The sequence below is a fragment of the Rhinolophus sinicus genome, chromosome 15, assembly GCF_057876585.1.
Source record: "Rhinolophus sinicus isolate RSI-liver-muscle chromosome 15, RSI-T2T, whole genome shotgun sequence".
Classification (NCBI taxonomy): domain Eukaryota; kingdom Metazoa; phylum Chordata; class Mammalia; order Chiroptera; family Rhinolophidae; genus Rhinolophus; species Rhinolophus sinicus.
The window spans coordinates 16,145,486-16,166,144 of NC_142515.1; the positions used below are offsets into that span (position 1 = coordinate 16,145,486).

Below are 20,659 nucleotides of genomic sequence, written 5' to 3' on the forward strand. Positions count from 1 at the left end.
AAGGGCCTAAGTTTGTGTTAGTGTTTAAAAGTCAGTTTGTTCCCCAATCTCACAGTTGTTGTTGTCATTCCAGAAAGGAGAGTCGTGTTTATCCTGTGACATCGAGAGCCTTCTGGCTCAGCCCTGCCAGTGTGCGGTGCCCCGTAGTGACAAAACCAAAGCCTTGGCTGAGGACCTCAGCTTCACAGTTCCTTTAGCCACTGAGGTAAATCATCCATTCTTCCATCAATTCATTCATTTATTCATTCAACAGGCATTTACTGAGCCCCTTGTAAATGCTTAGAACTAGGGATGAAGCAGGGAGGATCCTAGTCCTCTGTGAACTGTCTCAGGGAGGAAACACAAGGAGCCTGGGTGTTCCATGACTCTGTGACAAGTGCTCCAATGGGAAATAACCACAGAGGCTTTGGAATCAGGAACGTGGAAACTGGGAAAGCCTTCCTTCCAGGGTGGGCACGGGCCAGGCTGCACTCCAGCTTAATGGTTAAGTTCTGTGTGTCCTTGGGCAAGCCAGTTAACTAACCTCAGTTTCCTCATCTATGAAATGGGTATAATAGCCTCATGCAGTTTCCATGGGGATTAAATGAGTGATGCAGTGCGAAGTGCTTCATACTAAGTGTTCAATAAATATTATGAATATTAAGCTGAGATCTGAGGAATGGATGGAATTAGGATGCACGAGGATGGCAAAGATAAAGGAGGGGAGGTGGGGAGAGGGGAAGAGTGTGTTCCAGGCAGAGGTAACAGCATGTTAAAGAACAAATATGTAATAAATATTTGTTGAAGAATAAATTCTTTAAGGGAAGTGAGAGTAACAAAATCTCAATAAACCACACCCTTTACCTATTTCCCATGCATGGTATATGTGTGGAGGTGGCATAGACTGGCACCTGAGCCAGGCACCCATAGGCAAGCCTGCTGCATATTTCTAACCAGTGTCAATTTCTTAAGGGCAGAGATTGAGTCTTTTCCCTCTTGGGGTCCCATAGCCCTGAGGCTTTACTCCCCCTAGGGTGATAAGATCCCCCCTCTGCTCCCTCTTTCTGCTGTTTCACCACCACTTCCATTCTAGGGAAAGGCCTTGGCCAACATCACTGGAGAGCCAGGTGTCGTGCCCCATTAGCAACCTTAGGAACACAGGCAAGGGGCAAACCCTGAACTTGGGGTCAGGGGCCCTGGATTCAGGTCTCCCCTCTGCCCTGCGACCTTGAGTGAGTCTCCTGGGACACCAGTCCAGAGAGCACACTGAGCCCCCATGACAGGCAGGTTTGGGAGGGTTGATACAATCGAGTGACCAATCATCCTGGTTGCTGCAAGACGGAGAGGTTTCCTGGGATTTCCAGCTTTCAGTGCCCAAACCAGGAAGGCCTTGGGCAAACGGGTGAGTGGATCACTCTCCGCATTGCTTCTCCCCTCACATCTTCTGCCTGCTCCTCCTGCCCAAACCTGAGTCACAAGTCCTCACAGAGCAGCACCTGAGTCCTCCTGCTTCGCAGCTAACCCACCAGACCACGTCTATGCAGAACGAGGGAGGAAGAGGAGGAACAAGCCGTTGGTATTGCCATGACGTTCCCACACTGGAGGTTGGCTTCAATCCACCGTTTGAGGTGGGAGGTCCGGGCCAGCAGCTCTCAGAGATTCCATGTAGGGCCAAAACCAGGCCAGCTGGGGTGTCCACAGGGACGGGGGACAGGGGAGGTTGGTCTGTGCCACTCTCCAAAAAGTTGGGGTGATGGAATTTATGACCCTGGTGGCACTGAGCCCACCGTTCTTCCCCACAGGAATTAATTGGGCTAGTGGTCAACTTGATGCCAACCCACTAGCCAGAGGGCAAATAAGAGGCTGCAGGGGGTAAATCCAGGAGCGCCTCCAGGGTTGGGCCCCATAGAGAGAGCAACAGGCTGCCTGCCATCCCATCAGAGAGACATCTTGGGTTTTCAATTACAATCCCCACTTACGTGCTGTTTCAGGCTTGAATGCCAGGCTATATTAGGTCATGCCGAGCCAGGCTTGTTGTGCTTTCTCATTAGCCACATCACATCGTATTTTTAGAGATGGCCAAGACTGAGACAATGCCAGAGGGTTGGTTTTCTTCCTGAGTCCCCAAACACCACCTCCATAAAAATATCGCGCTTGAAGATCCAAGGGTCCCTGTAGTTCTTGCCACAAGGGATAAGTGAAGGGTTGAATCAGAAGCAATGAGGGATGTGGTTTCTCCGCCTATTTTCCATTCATTTCAGCCACCTACACTCACCACCCCAAAGCCCTCTGAGCTCCTAGCTTCCTATGGCCCAATGCAAAAAGGACAAAGATCCAGACTCTTGTGGGGACTAAACTGTTTTCCTCAGAGCAGCCTTTCCTGCCCAATTCCACCCCTCTACAGACCCAAAGCACTGCAGTGGGGCTTCCTGTGCTGTCTCTGCCAGGTCCATCATCACTATGGCAGGAATGTTACAGTTTTCAAAGTGCTGCCTCACCATAGTCTCATTTGACTTACCTGTGGAGGTGGTAGTAGGATACCCATTTTACAGATGACGAAGTTGAGGCAGTGAAAGGTGAGAAGATGTGTCTAAGTCATAGAGATAATAAGTGGGAGGATCAGGGCCCCTGCATGGCCCCAGGGGCTCAGTTCAGAAGCCAGGCCCAGCTGCCTATTTACTTCCCCTCATGTGGTAACCAAGAAGGAGTTGTTGCTTATGGGTATCCTCTCCTGAAAACACAGTGCTCACTGCTAGAAGTGCCTGCACATGCCTCGGCCCTCTGTACTTCACTCCCACCCCAACCTCTTTGTACCTGGGACAGTCACCATCTGCAGGGCTGAGGCCAGGGCAGCGGAGAGAAAGGAAGTGCTTTCTGTGACTTTCCACTGGTTTCTGCCCTCTGTCTCCTGTTCCTGTTCAGTCTTAAATCAGTCTCTGTCTCTCTGTCTCTCTCTCTCTGTCGCTCTGTCTCTCTGTCTCTCTGTCTCTCTGTCTCTCTCTCTCTCTGTCTTTCCCGCCCCCCTCACAGCTGAGTCTGGGATCCAGCATCCACAAGACCCCCAGACCATCTCAGGTTGGAGTGGAAGGGGCAGGGTTATTCTTCCTCGGTTAACAACTGAGCACAGTGCCAGCGTGTGGGGCCTATGGGTGAAGGGTGTCTCCCGGGGAGGGGGCAGCAGGCATCCTAGGGTGGAGATAGTAGGTAGGGGTCAAGGCTCATTTCAGTGCATCTGCCTTGGGAACAGGGCTGGAAGCTTCAAAATCCCTGTGTCCATGAGATCCTGAGAAGAAGGCTGCAGACAGTGAAGGATCAGGGACCAACCCCAAATGACCTCCATGCTCTCTGCCCAGGAAAGACGAGTGCAAGCCCTCTGCCCATAGCTCTTTGGCCACTAGCCCTTCCACGTCATTCACACCTCATGGGTCAGAACACAGACCACCTGACAGGGCAGGCCCAGGGGAAGGACTCCAGACCAGCAGGTCAATATTCACCTTATTTAAGCGGCTATGGTTGCTTTTTCTTCCACTTCTCCATTTCAAGCCATGGATTCAGGCTCACTCTATTGAGGACTCAGTCCAGCCTATGGAGCACATGAACTCAGATTGGACAACGGAGCAGGGCTGTAGCCTCCTTCTTTCCCTGGCCACTTCCTCGCTCCTCTAACACCTCACCCACACCTCCCTGCCCACACCTAACTTCTTCCCTCACACCCACTGGCTGCCCATCTCTCCCATGACAGCATAGGTTCCAGGATCAACAAGACCATACCAAACACCCTACCTGTGCAGAGATCCATGCTAGATGCCAGGTAGGGAGTAGGAGAGGTTGGTTTGTAGAGAGGTAAGGCACAGTCTTGGCCCACCCAGCAGCTTCAGGCTAGTTAGAGAGACAGGAAAGGCTTACATAGACTCAGCACCTCCCCCCAAAATTAAATAATATGGCAAGTCAAACATAAACATGGGGGAATTTGAGGAGTTGGTAACAGCCCAGCTAGTCTTGGAAAGACAAGAGAAATGTGGCCCCCAGACATGCCTCTCTTCCTGGAATCACACAGCTTAGAAGGAGTACAGGTGTGCTGACCCCAGGGAACATACCTCGACCATAATCCTCCTTCCTTCTTACTGGACCCACCCTCACGCACAGCTGATATACAGGCATTACCGGCACTTATCGGACTCCTGCTGTTGCACAGTTTTGAAGGCTAAATGTCTATAGGGAGGTGAGAAGAGGCAGAATGTAATTATAGAAAGCTGGAAGCCCACGTGGCCCACGCTCTCAGCTCGTGTAGTTTCATTTTGCCAACTAGATCAAAGAAGAATATCCCAAAAACTCAACACACAAAAATATCTACACATTTCAACCACCTCTGAGGCCATTTCCTGGAAGGTTGTTTCTGATCTTAAGCTACCCAGTCTGTCGTATTATTATAATCTGTTGCAGCATCCTGAAGGGACTAACACCATGACCCAGTCACTGTGCTCATGGAGGGCGATACAACTGGTGTGTTACGGACCTGGGCTTAGCTGATGGACACATGGGCGAGGGTGGTGAGAGAGAAGCGCTTAAACATAGATTGGGGGCTGCAGGGGGTGGGGGGGGCCCTATGGCCAGAAGAGGGAATGGAAGTAGGAGAAGCAAACCACAACGTTCACCACAAGACCCATTACATACAGATCAATTTTCATTCATGGACTCCATCTTACACGTGAACTTGACGAGTTACAGATAGAAGCCGTCACCTCTGTTCCCTCTGCCCCAGTTCAGGGGAGACTCTGGGGAGCTGTGGGAAACAGGGATATGCAGAAAGTCAAACGAGGAGTCCAATCCCATGAAGAGCTTGGAGGCAGAACCTGGTAAAGAGCAGCCCGGATCAACTGCCTCCTTCAGCTTTGCTCCCATGGACCTGCCCTCGTGGGAAATGTGCAAACTTCGTCTCAGCAGAGTGAGTCATTCCTGTCATTGTCACAGTTGGGTCCCAGGCACTGGGTCAGAGGCAGGACCGAGGCATTGTCCACGTGCTGCTGAGACAAGCGCAGGCACCACTCTGACTGAACCGTGTCATCATCATCATTATGAAGAGGAGCCAAGACCCAGAAGACAAGAGCACGTGCCAAATCCAAACCAAAACAAATTCCAATCGAGAGAACAAGTCACCACATTGGTTCCCCAGGACAGCCAAGAATAAGACATGGCAGGGGCAAGTGAGTGAGGCGAGAGGTTAGGATTGATCCTAGGAACAGTGAGTACATGCCAGAGCTGCCTGACGATGAGGGAGAGAGATGCTAAGGAGGCCCAGCCCCTGCCAGGTCCAGGCCACATGACAAAGAACCCAGCAGAAGTGGCTATAAACACAGCCCCACAGTGAGCCTGACGTTGAGGCTGTCCTCTCGTGGTCTCCATGGAGAGTGGCATGCAGGAGTTGAGTCACCCAGAAAGCAAAATAAAGCTGGTGTCTACAGCTGCACACACAAAGGGCCACCAGGAATGTGACTGTGACCACTGAACTATATGAGCTGATTAGCTCTGACCTCCTGCTCCTTCCCTACGGAGGCAGGGCCAGTCTTAACGAGCCAAGACCATCTTTTGTGTATGTCCTGAAAGCTTGCACAGGAACACCTGCCGCACCAACTCCACCGTCCTGAGTACAAACTGCTAGATCAGGGTTCTGTTTGAAACTCATCTGTGATGGTTACTTTTATGTATCAGCGTGGCTGAACTACAGTACCCAGATATTTGGTCGAACATTATTTAAGCGGTTTCTGTGATGGTGTTTTTTAAGAGAAGATTAATATTTAAATCAGTGACTTTGAATAAAGCAAATTGCCCTCCATAATGTGAATGGGTCTCATCCAATCAGTAGAAGGCCTTAACAGAAAGAAGAAGGAATTGTAGCAGCCCACCACCTTTGGACTCAAACTGCAGCTCTTCCCTGGGCCTCCAGCCTGATGGCCTACACTGCAGACTTTGGAATTGGCAGCCTCCACAGTCACATGAGCCAATTCTCTAAAATAAATCTGGAAAGATAGATGATAGATAAATAGATGACAGAAGATAGATGTATGGTAGATATATGATAGAAGATAGATAGATGATAGCTATATGACATGATGATAGATAGTAGATAGATAGACAGATAAATAGATATACATATATAGATACATAGATATACACACATCCTGTTGGTTCTGTTTCTCTGGGAAACCCTAATACACCATCTCTCTGGGTTTAAAAGCTGAAACTCTTTCCCATATCCCCAAGCACTCATTTCACTGCCTTATGAGATAGGAGATATAGATGCAGATATATAGATATTCCAGATATATGACATAAGCTATGTATATGAGATACACCATACACATGATATATACATACATGTATAAATCACACACACACACTCTATGCCCTCAAGGCCCTGCACAAAGGTATTCTCTCTGCGGATCCTCCCATGATCCTCTAGCCGGTGTTCGTCTCAGGCCCCTGGGAACTTTTATGGCCTTAGGTCTGTCCACTTACCCTGGCACACCTGCCTTCATTCTCAAGGCTATTGAGGCACCAAAGCATAGCAGAACCATAGCTCTTGGAGGTGAAGAGACCTGCAGATCTCTGTTGATTCAACCCTCGCCCAGAGAAGAAGCCCTTCTACCAAATTAACCTCTGCTTACATATCTTTAGGAAAGGGGACTCCCCACGACAGACAGCACACCCCCTGTTCTTCAAGAACGTAACCCCCTCTATCTGTGCCTGTTTCTACTTTCCTTTTCACACGTGACACTATGTATTCATTTTCACACTGCCCCTCCCGTGTTTTCACGTGGTTCTCAGTGGGCATATCTGACTTGGGTGTATTCCGTCCCATTAACATCATTCTCTCATTCATCTGGCAAATGTCTATTGGGCACCTACTGGGGGTTGCCTGAGACTCGGCAGGAAAAAAAGTCCTTCCCCTTGTGGAACTCACAGTCAGGGATAAAACATGATAACCATGCAGCCTTGAGACTGTGGGAAAAAGGTAACATTTTACCCATTTTTCAGTTGATATTGAGACTCTAGGAAAAGCAACAAATAGTCCAAAGTCACATAGACAGACAGAAATGGAGCCACACTGTGAGCCCATGTCAGTCTAACACCGAAATCCAAACTCCTCTGATCCAGCTGCTAAATCCCTTGGGAGAACTTGTGGGCTAAGCATGGCTGAAAGGGGAGAAATCTTTCCCAAAGCAAAACATCTGCATTTCTCATGTTTTCCTCTTGGTTTACATCCGAAACTCTTCTGATTAAAAGATGTCCCCCCGCCCCCGACGAAGTGGGCACAGTAGAGCTGGTGAAGACACTGGTCTAGGCCCCAAACCTTTTGAGCAAGAAGAATGAGTGGTGGAAAGACCCTCCTGAGAGCCTGGGAGGATGGGCTGGGCAGGGGACAAGCTCCTGAGCAGCCCTCTCACCTCTCACCGCAGCAGGGTGGTGTCCCTCCTCAAACACCCCCATGGGGCATTCACCACCATCAGGGACAGGAAGGGAAGTTGACAGGGAGTCAGACCCAAGGTTTAAATCCTGGAATAATTTATGCCAAACCCCAGGTTCTTTCCACTACTAAGATAAAAATGTGTTGTAGTGGAGCTTGGCTTTAAAGTTTGGGTGTGATTTTGCAAGGCAGCCGGGGACGAGGCGCGTGGCATTCCGCGTGTAGAACGGCTTGGGCAGAGTTCCGGAGTCAGAAACAACACTACGACCGGCCTGGGGAGCGACAAGCTCACGAAGAGCACTGACCTGGGCATCAGGACATCTCAGTTTCAGGGCTGCTTCACTGGAAACCATCGCAGTCATCATGGGTCCTGCGTGGAACTTGGCGTTCGTCCAATCCCACACTTTCGCTCTGTTGAAAAACACAAGGTCTTTCTTTCATCAGGCTGGAAAGAGAGAAAGCGAAGAGTCTAATAGGTCAAATCCCTGTCACAAATCACTACAACACGGGTTGTGAGGGTGTGGTGCTGGCGCTGATCAAACTAGCCAGCCCAGCCCAGCTCTGCCCACAGCAGCTTCACCAGCAAAAACAAGCCTTCAGTTCCCAACCTGGAGTGGAAGCGATTAGCACGACTGGCCTGATGCCAAACACCGGCCTGGGTTACTCACCAAAACACTGGGAACCCTACTCTCCAAGTTACAGCTGGGGAGACTGAGGCTAGATCAGCTGTTCAAGCTTAAAATCAAAGCTGTGTGATGGAACTGCGAATATAATCAGGTCTTCTGGCTCCCAAGTCTTCACTTCAACGTGCCCTTCTCAGGAACACCAGCCCTTCCCTCTGAGACGTGGACACCCTCTCTGGGAACTCCTGAGAGAAATAGCTCCCTCGCAAACCAGCAAATGTTGAAAGTGTAGGGATTGCGTTTCAAGCAACCAAACACTATGGAGAGTCATAGGAAAAGGCCTAGCCTGCTGCTGAGAGCGCCTCGTGTCACAGGTTTCCTGAACTCCTTGCCGAGGGCTTCCCTCCTCAAGGGGCCTGGGCAAGCCTGGACTAGGAGTAAGCAAGGCAAGTCCCAGATTCGGGGCTTATCAGATCTTCGGATCCCAAGCAGAATCCATGGGGCGCCGGGAGCCTGCGAACTCTCCTTCACCCCTGCATTGTCAGCGAGGCTGTGGGCAGCTCCGTGGCGTACACAGCCGCTTGTTCCCTGTGGTCGCCTCTCATCCTCTCTGACCTCTTGTGTCGATAAGGCAACTGAGGTTTGGAAATCGGGAAAGTCAAACCAAGTCCCACAGTCAGTTAGTTCTACATACCACCAAGGCCGGCTGAGTTGTCAGCATGTCAGCATGAGCTCTGAGCCCAGGAACCACTCTCTGAAGATGAAAATTCACAGAGGGTGAGGGTGGTGGTGTACACTATTTTGCAAGCAAGGACACCAATGAAATCCCCAAATCTGGGTCTGTACAGAGACTGGCAGTGCCTTTGGGTGGCTTTGGGGGAGGCAGGAGCCCTGGGCTTCCATGAGTTCATGTCAGCACCCTAGTCAGGTCACTCTCATCTGGGTTACTGTTCTCAGCACACCCCACCCCATCAGTCTCCACTCAGCAGCCAGAATGATTTTCCAAACAAAAAAATCTGACCCTGTTCATCCTCTGCCTAAAAACTCCCCAGTGGCTCCCATTGCCCTCGAGATGAATCTTTCCGAGTGGCTGCAGGATCTGGCCCCGCCCCTCTCAGCCTCTCCAGTCTCCTTTCTGCCTCTCAGGCCACACAGTCTGACCAAAGTGGACTTTACTTGGTTGCATGAACACACCATGCTCCACCTCCCACCCCAGTCTCTTTGCCAGACCTAGTCGTGCCCACCCCTCAGCTCTCCTCTCCGCCAGCTGACACTTGCCCAGCAACCGTCCTCTGATGCTTTAGCCCAAGCCAGGCGCCCCCACTGTCACCCACTGTACCACCTTCATCAATCTGCTTACCATCCCCCGGTGCCAACTTAATATCTATCTCCTCACAAAAGAAGAAGGTCTGTGGGGTGAAGGTCCTCACTATCTTGTTTACCACTCCACCCCCAGCACAAATAGTGCAGTATCAGTGATATTAGTTTGGGGACAGCTCAAAAAAATAGGAAAGAAGGAAGGAAGGAGGAAGGAAGGGAGGAAGGGAGGGAGGGAGGGAGGGAGGGAGGGAGGGAGGGAGGGAGGGAGGGAGGGAGGGAGGAAGGAAGGAAGGAAGGAAGGAAGGAGGGAGGAAGGAATTTACCATTTACTAAAACTCTCAGTACCTCCTCTGGGGCCAGGGCATAAGAGAGAATCCTTAAGGTGTGTACCTACTGAGAAGGAAGGCTAAGGGGTCCTGAGTAAGGAGCAGCAGAACTCTTAGTGACCCAGGGGACAAGAACAGCCATGGACCTGGGCAGGTCCCCAACACTCCTCCCCAGGCCCCAGCTCACATCACTGCTGGCAGCGCAGTGGTCTCTTCACTGGGCCAGAGCCACACACGTGAGGACAGCCTAGACAACTTTGGCCAAGAGCCAGCCCCACGGCTCCCTGGGGCTGTGTGTCACCTGACTCACCAGCTAGCAAGGGGGTGGTGTACATGTGTCTGTCTGTGTCCCTGTGTGTCTGTATGTCTGTGTGTGTGCAGTCTGGCCATACTCATAACAGTCCCAACACAACCTCAAGCCTTCATGAGGCCAATGACTCTTAGACCAGTTGTGCCCAAGAAGAACATACAGCTTGGCCCCTGCCCAGTGTGCTTCACCTGAGGGAGGGACAGAAGGAGAGAACAGAGCTGGCATTTCATAGAACCTCAAAACCGAGCAGGAGAAAAGTCCAGTATGACCCAGTAAGTGTTCCAGAAAACATGTGTCACTTCAATACTCTATAAAAATGAAGTCTGCCGTCCACGGAGAAACATCGCTCACCATATCCACCCCCTCTCAGAATCACAACCCACACTGGCAAGTTCAAGGCTCTGAGAAGTCCTGAAGAAAAGGCACCTGTTACAGGTCGCCTAACCCAGCATTTCATCGGAGAAATGATGTAGATCGACAGGCAGACAGATAGATGACAAACACGAGAGAGAGAGAGAGAGAGAGAGAGAGAGAGAGAGAGAGAGAGAGAGAGAGAGAGAGAGAGATTGAGATTGTGTTTGTGTTAAATTAACTGTACGGGACACACTTAAATAACACTGATCTAGACCAGACATTCTCATGTTATAAATGAAGAAATGAGGGCTTAGAAAGGACTTTGCCCAAGGTCATACCCCTGGCAAAAGGCAAGGCCGAAAATAGAACCCAGACCTCCTAATGCCCAGGTCCACGCTCTTTCCAACAGGCCCTGTTCCCTCCTTTGTATTTAACGCTAAACTCCAGGATTTCTGGTACTCAAAGAAATCGACACTATTTTCAAAACAAACACTGGTGTTTGTGGTTGTGCTTGGTGACTGCATGTGTCCTCCCTCTGCTGAGGAAGGCGCCCTTTCCTGCTCGCCAGACTCCCAGGCCCACTGTGGGGGCTGGCAGGACCCAGGGCAGAGCGGGCTCTGACAAGGGCAGGGGCCTGGGTCCCCGGATCCTGCTATGCTACTTGAGTCAGGAAGGCAAACTTCCTGAGGGGTGTCCTCAAAGGGGAAAGGAGCTCATCATGTCATCTCTAGGGATCAGGATGGAGAAATAAAGCTGAGGCCTGGTAGGCCTGGCAATGCTTTCACAGGGTTCAGCTGCTAGAACCAGAGCTGCCTTCCCTGCCCCTCCTCACTCAGCTCACGTCCTGGCACCCCAGCACCCCTATCCTACTCCCTGAGCTCCCAACCATAGTGACCTCTCCCCCGTCCACTCTCACAGGACAGGCAGACGCCCATGACCCTCGGTGGCACTCAGCATTCACTGCCCCCCACACACACTGTCGTTGTTGGATGGCTATGCTTCACGCAGGCACATCCTGTCTCCCCAGGCAGCCTGAATGCTTCCAGAGCACAGGGCAGGCACAGAGGGCTCCTATGGGGTTGATCAATAACTCACCAAATCCAATAGCAAAATAGAATTCCTGTTGGATGTTGATGGCATCAGACAGAGTCAGGGGAGCAGTGGGCCCCAGGGACCCAGGGATGCCACCTGACCAGTCGGCTTTTCAGGGACTGAACAGCACAATCTGGGAGTGGAGGATATGTGTGGAAACTTCTGGCTCTAAAACACTGATTCAATTATAGAATCATAAGGAGGGGAAAGCCTAAGCTCCTTTTTCATCATTTTCTCTTCCAGCCCTATAGCACAGAGGAAATTGAACAGAGTCTTGCATCCAGGCTCAAGTGCGGCATTGCCCCGCCCTCCAACTCAAGGCACTTTGCAGGGCTGAATCTGGCAAGACACACTTCAGACCCAAAAGCCAGCGGCTGTTGATACCCCAACCCAAGTCACGTAAAACAAGAGGTGCTGCCAAGAAGACAGATCCTCTCGGCCCAGATAATCACGATCAGATGTGAACAGGAAGCTGTGTGGTAACAGACAGTCTCACCTCCTGATCTTCGGGCTAAGACCCCCATGTGGACCCCTCCTCCCCCTCAATTCCCCTCCCCACCTGAGACCTTTGCAGACTGTTGCTTGAGCCCTCCGCAATGAACAGTGATGCGCCCTGTGAACTCCAGCCCTTTCTCCCCAACTTTCTCAGGCCCCCTCCATCTCTGAGGCTTCTCTGCTGCTGGAATGGATGGTGGGGATACCAGAGGCTTGCCCCCCATGGCACCATTGCCCACACTTTCCCCTTTTCCCAAAGGAGCAGGCGTGAAGGCAAAACAAACATGACCCACAGACAGAGCAGAAGAGTCAACAGTGAGCAGTGTTTGTATCTGCCCCTGTGTCTGGGACACACCACAGCCCGGTTCCTGGGGGCCTGCCAGGCTAGCCTATTGTCTGGCACTGTTTGCCTTTGGGGCGATGGGTACCTTGAGTGGGAGTGACTGAGAGGCTGGAGTGGGGGTGGGGAACAGGACTCAGCACCAGACCAGGCAGCCAGACTTGGCTGCACAGGCCATGGTGTACGAAGCCCCCAGGCAAGAGCTGAGGACCCGCCCATCCTCCTGTCTGCAGGCTCAGATGGCCAGGCGATGGCGGAACTCATCTCCACCTCTACAAAACCCTCTCAGAACCAAGGCCTTGCCTCTCCCAAGCCCTTCAGAACCCAGATGACTTCTCAGGGCTTTCCACCCTCCCACCCCTGCACACACACCTGACCCCCACCAAAGAAATCGAGGAAGACAAGTGCTGCTCAGAGGGCGCTCTGAGGACCTGCCCCTGGGAGCGCCCAGAGCTGGCCTGCACATGTTATAAGTGGCTGGCCCTATAAAGTCCATCCTTCCCCAAACCATGGCCTGTGGCATGTGACTAGGCCTCAGACCCAGCTCCTCCTTGACCAGCTCTCCTTCATCAGTGTTGTGTGTAGTTATACACATGCATGTAACTGCTCGCACCGATCAGCTGCTGCCCAGCTGAACGAGGCAGCATGGGTCCAGAGCCCTGTTGCCCAGAGCTTGGGACCCTGAGCAAGTCATTCCTCCTGGAAGATGAAAGGTTGGATTCCTGGCTCTCGAAGGGCCCTTCCTGCTTCAAAGTACCACAGCCATAACCGTCCGTCGTGTGAGGATCTCAAGCCCTCCAAGACAGCAGGATAGTACAGAAATGCAACCGGGAGGATCCGTGTCTTTGGCCAGAGACGATTCAAGCCACCAAGTAATAAATACATGGTTCTATTTAGATGTTTATGCTGCAGTCTGTGTATACACTACCCCACAGGCTACACACCACATGTTGTATGTTACCACATTTTAAGGTGTGATACACATTTCGGAGTATATTCCCCAGTTTGTGTATATAACCACACTTTAGGGGAATATACACACCTTGCGTTTTAGGGCATATAGACACTTTGCAGTATGTACATATTCTGTGCGTATCTATATACTTAGGATCTATTCCACACTTTGCATATACAGCACACTTTGTGTAGAGACCTCACTGCTGGTAGCATTCTGCAAAGTGGTAATGATGTGGCTCTGGCAAGGCTCTGGGGTTAAGAGTATAGACCATGCAACCAGGTAAAGCTGGATACAATGCATTTCTACCACTTGTTAACCTTGAGCAAATCACTTGCTCTCTGCGACTCAGTTTCTTCACCTGTAAAATAGGTCCATACTATATTAATAGTCCATACCTTATAAGGTTTGGGGGAGGATTAAATGAAGCAGAACCATTAACAGGCCCACCATAGTGTTCAGCACATAAGAAACACTTCGTGAATGGTAGCTTTGTTATTGCTTGCACTTTTAAAGATGTTTTATCATGTACATGTATTTCTTTTTAATTTAAAGAATATGTGTATAACCAGATGTTCCCAGTCTTAAAGCTTTTGGAAACTCAAATAACAGACAGGACCATTTAATTCATATTTATTTCACATTTGATCTGTAAACTTTTTATTTAAAAAAAATCCACTGTCATTAGCAACATGTGCTGACGTTAATTTTTCTTTAGTGAAATAAGAGTGCAGGCCTTAAAGAGTCTAAAACATGTAGAAACTCGGATGTAAACATGAAGGTCTTCTCCCTCCTCCGTTGACTTTGGAAATTCATCAATGACATGATCTCAACCAGAAAAACAGAGCGAGGGGGGAAAGACAACACTTTGATACCTAAGAGCTCTTGGGGCAGGAACTGTACAGTTTGGCAGGCCCATTTGTCTTTTCAAACTGTTTACCTTGGGCAAATTGTATCAGGTTTGCCTCTTCCACATAATTTCCACTCCTCTGTGTCTAGAAACAGCAGCTAAAAGATTTCCCCCTCAGTCAGCACTTTGGGGGATGGAGGGGCACACATACATACAAAATAGAAACATACGTATTCTTCAAGCAGTGGCCCCAGAGAAAAAGAGGGAGAGGACACCAGAAAGAGACGGTTTTAAAGGGAGTTACTGGGGCAAGGGTGCATCCGGGGATAATGGCTTTATACACGGGGCTGATGCAAGGCAGAAGGGTTCATTTACTTCTGTCTTGGTCCATCATTGCAATATTTACATAGGAAAAGGCAATTATGCTGTTAGGCACAGGGGAAAAAAAATGGACAAATCTTTCCCCCCTCAGGAAATCTCAAAGCAGGTCTAGGCCCAAAGGATCAGTCACCAGTTGCTGTTGAAAAGGACACAGAGGGAGGTAAGTGACACTAAAAAAGGGCTTGCACTGCAGAGGGACTTGGCCTGAACCAGACAGACTTGTGTACTTCGAGGGCATCTCCAACAGACAGGATTCCGACTGCAAAAGCCAAGCAACACTAGGGACCCCACCCCCACCCCGTATGTACTATCAAAAATAGTGTATATTTACAGTGGGGGATGGGAGGGTGGGCTGGGCTGCCCTGAGCTTTGTTTAAAAATAGAGTTGGGGGAGGGGGAGAGCAATTAGCCAAGACTGGGTAACCCCCATCTGTTAACCCTTCGTGAGCCATACCCTCTGGGGTCCAGCACTTGCTCTGAACTGCTCTGGACTTAGGGGAAGTGAAAATAACAATACTGATTAGGGGCGGCCCAAGGAAGATCGCTAGGAGTCAGGAGCGGTCCTAACAATTGGGGGGCGTGTGGCCCTCCCAGTCAGTACTTTTCCTGGTAGGGAAGAGCAGATGGCCCCAGGAGGGCCTCCATCCAGGAAACGCAGAGAAGGCAGACTCCGGGGTTCAGAGTGCTGGAAATGCGTAGAAGCACCCCTCAATCCCAGCTGCCTGCAGTTCACACGAGTCTGTTCGCGGGGAGGTGGGGGTCGCGGACAGTGCGCTCACACGATCCGTTTCCTGTCCCCGCGGCAAAGGATCTTCTTGAAGGCGCGGCGGAAGTCGTGGTTGAAGATGGTGTAGATGACCGGGTTCAGCGAGCTGTTGCAGTAGCCGAACCAGAAGAAGAACTTGAAGAGCGTGCGCGGCACGGAGCAGCCGACGGCCGTGAGCGTGTAGGTGAAGAAGAAAGGAAACCAGCACACCACGAACACGCCGATGACCACGGCCAGCACGAACGTGAAGCGCTTTTCGCGGTTCTGCCGCCCGCGCCAGCGCGACGCCTTGGCGCCCCCGCCGCGCTCCTCCCCGGGCCCGGCCGCCGGCGCCCCGGGCCCTGCCGCCCCAGGCCCGCGCCGTGGCAGGCTGTCCCCCGGCTTCACCTGGCTCGCCCGCGCCTTGCCCTTGGCCCGGGGGCCGCACTCAGACTTGCGGGTCCCGGGAGGCCGCTCGGTGTGCTCGGACGACGAGCTCTCCTCCAGGTCCAGTGCGTCCGCGTCGCGCGGCCCAGCCGGCGTGGGCTCCCCAGGGGCACCGTTGAGCTGGGCGGGCAGCGGTTCGGCCTCGGCTCCCACGGGGCCCACGCCGCGCTCGGGGCCCAGGCCATTGGGCCTGCGCTGGGCGCCCCCCGGCGGCACTGCGTCCGGGCCCCGGCGGCTAGGAGGCACGCGGGTGCGGCGTTTGGCGATCTGGTAGATACGCACGTAGACCAGGATCATGATGAGGCAGGGCGCGAAGAAGGAGCCGATGCACGACGAGATGACGTACCACTTCTGGTCGTTGATCTCGCAGCGCGGCTCGGCCTGCTGCTGGCCGCCGCTGCCGCCCTTCTTCTCGATGGAGATGAGCGGCGGGAAGGAGATGACGGCGGAGATGACCCACACGGTGACGATAATAGCCTTGATGCGGCGTGGCGTGCGCTTCAGGTTGTATTCGATGGCCTGCGTGATGGACCAGTAGCGATCCAGGCTGATGGCGCACAGGTGCACGATGGACGAGGTGCAGAAGAGCACGTCGAGCGCCAGGTAGATCTCGCACCATGCCTTGCCAAAGTACCAGTAGCCCATGACCTCGTTGGCCAACGAGAAAGGGATGACGAGCGTGGCCACCAGGATGTCGGCCGAGGCCAAAGACACCAGGAAGAGGTTCTGGGGCGCCTTGAGCGCGCGGCTTGTGAACACAGCGATGATGACCAGCACGTTGCCAAACACGGTGAGCAGCATGAGCAGGCCGGCCAGGCACACGAGCGTCAGCGTCACCTGCAGGGAGTAGGGGGTGGCCTGGGCACCGCCCCCCGGCTCCTCGGTCCCATTCCAGCTCGCGTTGCCTGCGTCCGGCTGCAGGGAGCCCATGGGCACGAAGCTGCCCTCGGCCAGCGGCTGCTCCTGGCGGAACATGAACGCGGGTGCCCGCTCGCCTGGGCCTGCTGCCAGCTGCCTTCCGGCCCGGAGCCCGTGGGTCCTCCTCTTCCTCCCGCGCCCGGCTCGCCCCGCTGCGCTTCACATGGGGAGGGGGCCGCAAGGAGGCCGGGCTGAGCTGAGGGGCAGCTAGCGGCCCATGGGCCGGGCTCCCACGAACGACGCCTAGCCTGCGCTTCGGATGCTGGGAGTGGGCGCGCTCTCGCTCTCCGCTCCTAAACACAGCCAAGTTTTATTTCTAAGCGGCGGGAGAAAAATAGTAGGGCCGATGGGGAAAAAGATCTATTCTTCAAGAAGAGAGAACAAAAATCATCGCTGGCCTCATGACTTGGAGGGATAACAGGAAATTTTAAACTATTTATCTTATCTATCTATCATCTATCTATATCTTGACTCTTGAGCCTGAGCGAAAGCAAGAGGTCTTACCGTGTGCGGGGCCCGCCCCCACCCCGGGAGGCAGCGGAGGGGTGCTGTTGCGGGCTTGGGGTCCTATGTCTGTCTCCTTACATCCCCGAAGCGATTACCGGCTCTCCTGCTTCCCCTAGACGCGGCGGGGCCGGCGGGGACTGGGCTGGCGCCGAGCAGCGGACTCTGCCGCCTCTCGGAGCGCGGCGGGACTTCCAAAGTTGCGTGCCCTGCTGAGGCTGGGGCGCGGCGCGCGGAGCTCCGGGGCGGTGGCTGCGGCGGGGTGAAGGGTGTGGGGGCCGCATGAAGGCGCCCCCGTCCTTAAGCGGGCCGGGGCGGGTGGGTGATCGGCCCTCCAGGAGCCCTGGCCGAGTCAGAGGGTCTCTTGGGCGTCGGCCCGGTGCTCTGAGGGCGCTGAGCGCAACCGGACAGGCTGGGGTCCCTGGGCAGCGTGAGTTGGGGCAGGAGTGCAGGGCTGAGGGGAGCAGGTGCTGGAGGTGGCCGGGCGGCAACGCGCCGGCTGCTGGCCGTCTGCACTGAAGCCGGAGCCGCCGCTGTTCCGCCGCGCTCACCGTGGACCGGTTTTATAGCCCCGGGATCAAGCCGGCGTTGCCGAGCAGCCGGCGTCAGCCCCCACGTGGGAAGCCGACCCTCCCCCGCCCCTTGCACCTCCCCTCTGCGGGTCCAGCTCCCGCGCCCCGCGAGGAACCCAGGGGATCACTGCCTGCCTCCTTGCCGGGACGTGCCCTTTAGAAAGGCGGGTGCCTTGAGCGCGGGGTTTAAAGAGCGTGTCCCGGGAGTGGGGAGCGGCCCCTGCTGGGAATTGGCCGAGCAGCTACGGGCCCGCAAAGCAGAAAGCCGCCGGCACCCGGAGTGCCACCATCGAGCTGAGTCCTGGGAGGAAAGGGGGTTGGGGACCCCTGATATGAATCTGGAGAAGCATCCACCCGTAAGGTTCGCATCCGGAGCAACCCTGCCCTGGGCTGGGCCGCCCTCGTCAGCAAGTGCTGCTGGCCGCCGGGGACAGTGGAGTCCTGGCGAGACAGGAAGGCGCAGGTTCAGATTGACCCCCGGGGGCGGAACGGGAAGCGCCTCCTGCGGAGCGTCCCCCGCCAGAGTTCAGAGCTCCGCTCGGAGGAGGGTGACCACGTGTTGTGCCAGCCGCAGAGCTGTCTCCGGGACAGGAGCGGCCAGAGGTCTGGACCGCGCCTCCTTAGGCCTCGGTGGGGAGGGGTCCTGGAGGCGGAGGCCTTGCGCCGCGACAGAGCGAGGATGCACTGACACCTGCTGGCGGCTCGTGGTCACGGCTGGGAAGCTCCCCGCCAGCACCGGGCGCCTTCTCCAGCTCCTGCTGTCGTTTGCCTACAGCGCCTTCGCCTGTCTCAGGACAAGTTTGGGTCCTAGCTCAGAAAAGGAGAACCCAGATTTTAAATTGCACTGTCATGTTGTAGAAATCTTCCTAAAGCATACACTCCCCTCTGTGTGCCTACCCCCGGCAGCAGTGGGGGTTCATATACTAAAGTCACAACGGAAAGACTCTGCAGGCATCAGAGCCCAGGACTGGCCCCCACGCTGGACCGGCACAGTCCACCCATTCCACAGATCCAAGAGGCCTTGACCCTGCCTTGCAGGGTGCCCAGCTGTGGTGTGCTGTGAATCATTATAACTTTGTTGCTGTCGGAAAGCTAGACTCCATCCTCCACCCCACCCCCATTTCGGATGCACACACACCATCTTTTAGTTAAGGGGAGGATGCTGGCCGAGAGAGTATTTTCCGTGTTCTCTCTGATATGAATAGCGTAGAGTGGAGTGAATGGCTAGTTTTTCTCTCCGTGCTATATGTCCTACAATAGATTTTAACAGTTGCTAGAGTACCAGCTTGTATTGTGCTATCTGCCCTGTTCAAACAGGCAGCAGGCAGTTTGAGGGTAAGGCCCAGGAGGATAGAAACCGTCAGTAGGAAAGCAATTGCACCTAAAGAAAAGTTGCCTTATGTAAGGACCCATTATACCAAATACCTTATGTAGTCAGCTCAGCTGGAAGTTCCAAGCATTGAACAGATTGCCTCTGCCCAGCAGGTTGCAGGCTCGGGACTAAATTCAGGACATTGAGTATCCCCTTGAACCCCAGCAGATGATAGTTATTGATGCTGCTACTTTTGATGTAGTCATGAAGTCTATCTAAAATACTTTTCAAAGTACATCACAGAGGTCTCATTTGACTATAGTACCTTTATCTCCCACTCTGCTTCAGTTGGGTGAACTTCCCTTCGAGGAGCCTCCCAAATCCCCTTTTCTGGAGAATCTAGAGAAGGCAGAATTTGCTGAGTCCATCATTTCCCATCTTCTACTCAGATCTCAGCTCTGAGTCTCTTGGCAGGGGCAGAGACATGACACTAGACTCCGTTGGAAATGTGGTTATACTCATCTTTGCACAGCAGCCAGGAGCCCCAAATGTCAAGTGTGAATGCTGAGAGAGACAAAAACCAAAGCCGGTGGCAATCTGGGGTTCATCGTGCTGTTCACAGGACCTAGGGAGGCCATTGCTGCCCATCTCCTCCTTTTCTCATTTCAGGAGCAAAGGGGCAAATGAACACAGGGCCACAATGCTTTTCTTTCTTGAAATTTCACTGTTAGCCTGTGTATGACACCTCTTGTCACATTTTCTAAATCCTTCCCAAACAGTACATTGGTTTCTTAATTCCTGGGTTTGGAATCTTTTCTCCTAAAATGGAAATAGACCTTTCAAGGAATTAGGATCTGCGAGGCCGATACAAAACTATTACTACTGCTACTACTGCTACTACTGCTACTAATTGCTGTCGCTTGTTATGTACTGAGTATGCATCATGTCCCAGGCCATACACAGAGCGCCTTTATATGCAGTTCGTCCTCTTGTCACATGTCCCTCATCACGAAAGGCTCTGCCTCCTTAGTTTGACACAAAGGGTCAGTATCTCTGAGCTTTGAAAAGCTACTAGACACCATTATTTTTTGCTAGAAGATTTAGTGCTGTGCTAGCCAAACGGGACAGAGTTGAACAGAGAGACATCCATGAAGACAGTAATTCTTAACCAGGCCTGCATATCAGCATTGCCTGAAAAGGAAAAATACACTTACCAATGCTCCACCAGGGTCATTATGATTCATCAAGTTCGTGGTCGGGATGCAGCTTGTGTATCTTAACAAAGCTCCTGGGGAGACACTAATATGCACATTGCTTAAGACTCACTGCCCTAAACAATAAATTTCAGTGGGGGGCAGGAGTAACGAGCAAGCATCTGGTGGGGGCAGGGAGGGGGGATAAATGACCTAAGGATTTCTGTCAAGCCAACCTGATCTCTGAAGAATGGGCCCCAGATTGAGAATCATTACCCTGGTGGGACAGCAGGACAGCTAGGAGGGTGTCATAGCCCTTCAGGGATCTGGGCAGAATGAACAGCTGAGTGCCACTTAAGTACAGAGGTTGGCTTTCATAGCCTGAGGAAAAGTCAGCTCTGGGCTCATGAATAGGGATCCATTATTATTTCTACTATTAACATACATAAGTGCTATGTATTAGCACTGATCCCGTCAG

At 52.8% G+C, this 20,659-nt stretch overlaps 1 protein-coding gene across 1 annotated transcript; it reads right to left on the reverse strand.

Annotated features, from left to right (window-relative positions):
* Positions 1–13,876: 13,876 nt before the first annotated feature.
* Positions 13,877–17,566, reverse strand: ADRA2A (adrenoceptor alpha 2A). The gene is made up of 2 exons (XM_019725123.3): positions 17,105–17,566; positions 13,877–16,893 (listed from the first exon to the last, which is right to left on the reverse strand). Exon 2 carries the CDS (start codon positions 16,655–16,657, stop codon positions 15,266–15,268), a length of 1,392 nt encoding a protein of 463 aa, XP_019580682.3. The 5' UTR covers positions 16,658–16,893; positions 17,105–17,566; the 3' UTR covers positions 13,877–15,265.
* Positions 17,567–20,659: the final 3,093 nt, after the last annotated feature.

Bases quoted from the DNA above. Each gene is read 5' to 3' on its own strand.
- ADRA2A (XM_019725123.3), bottom strand. From the start codon at position 16,657: ATGTTCCGCCAGGAGCAGCCGCTGGCCGAGGGCAGCTTCGTGCCCATG.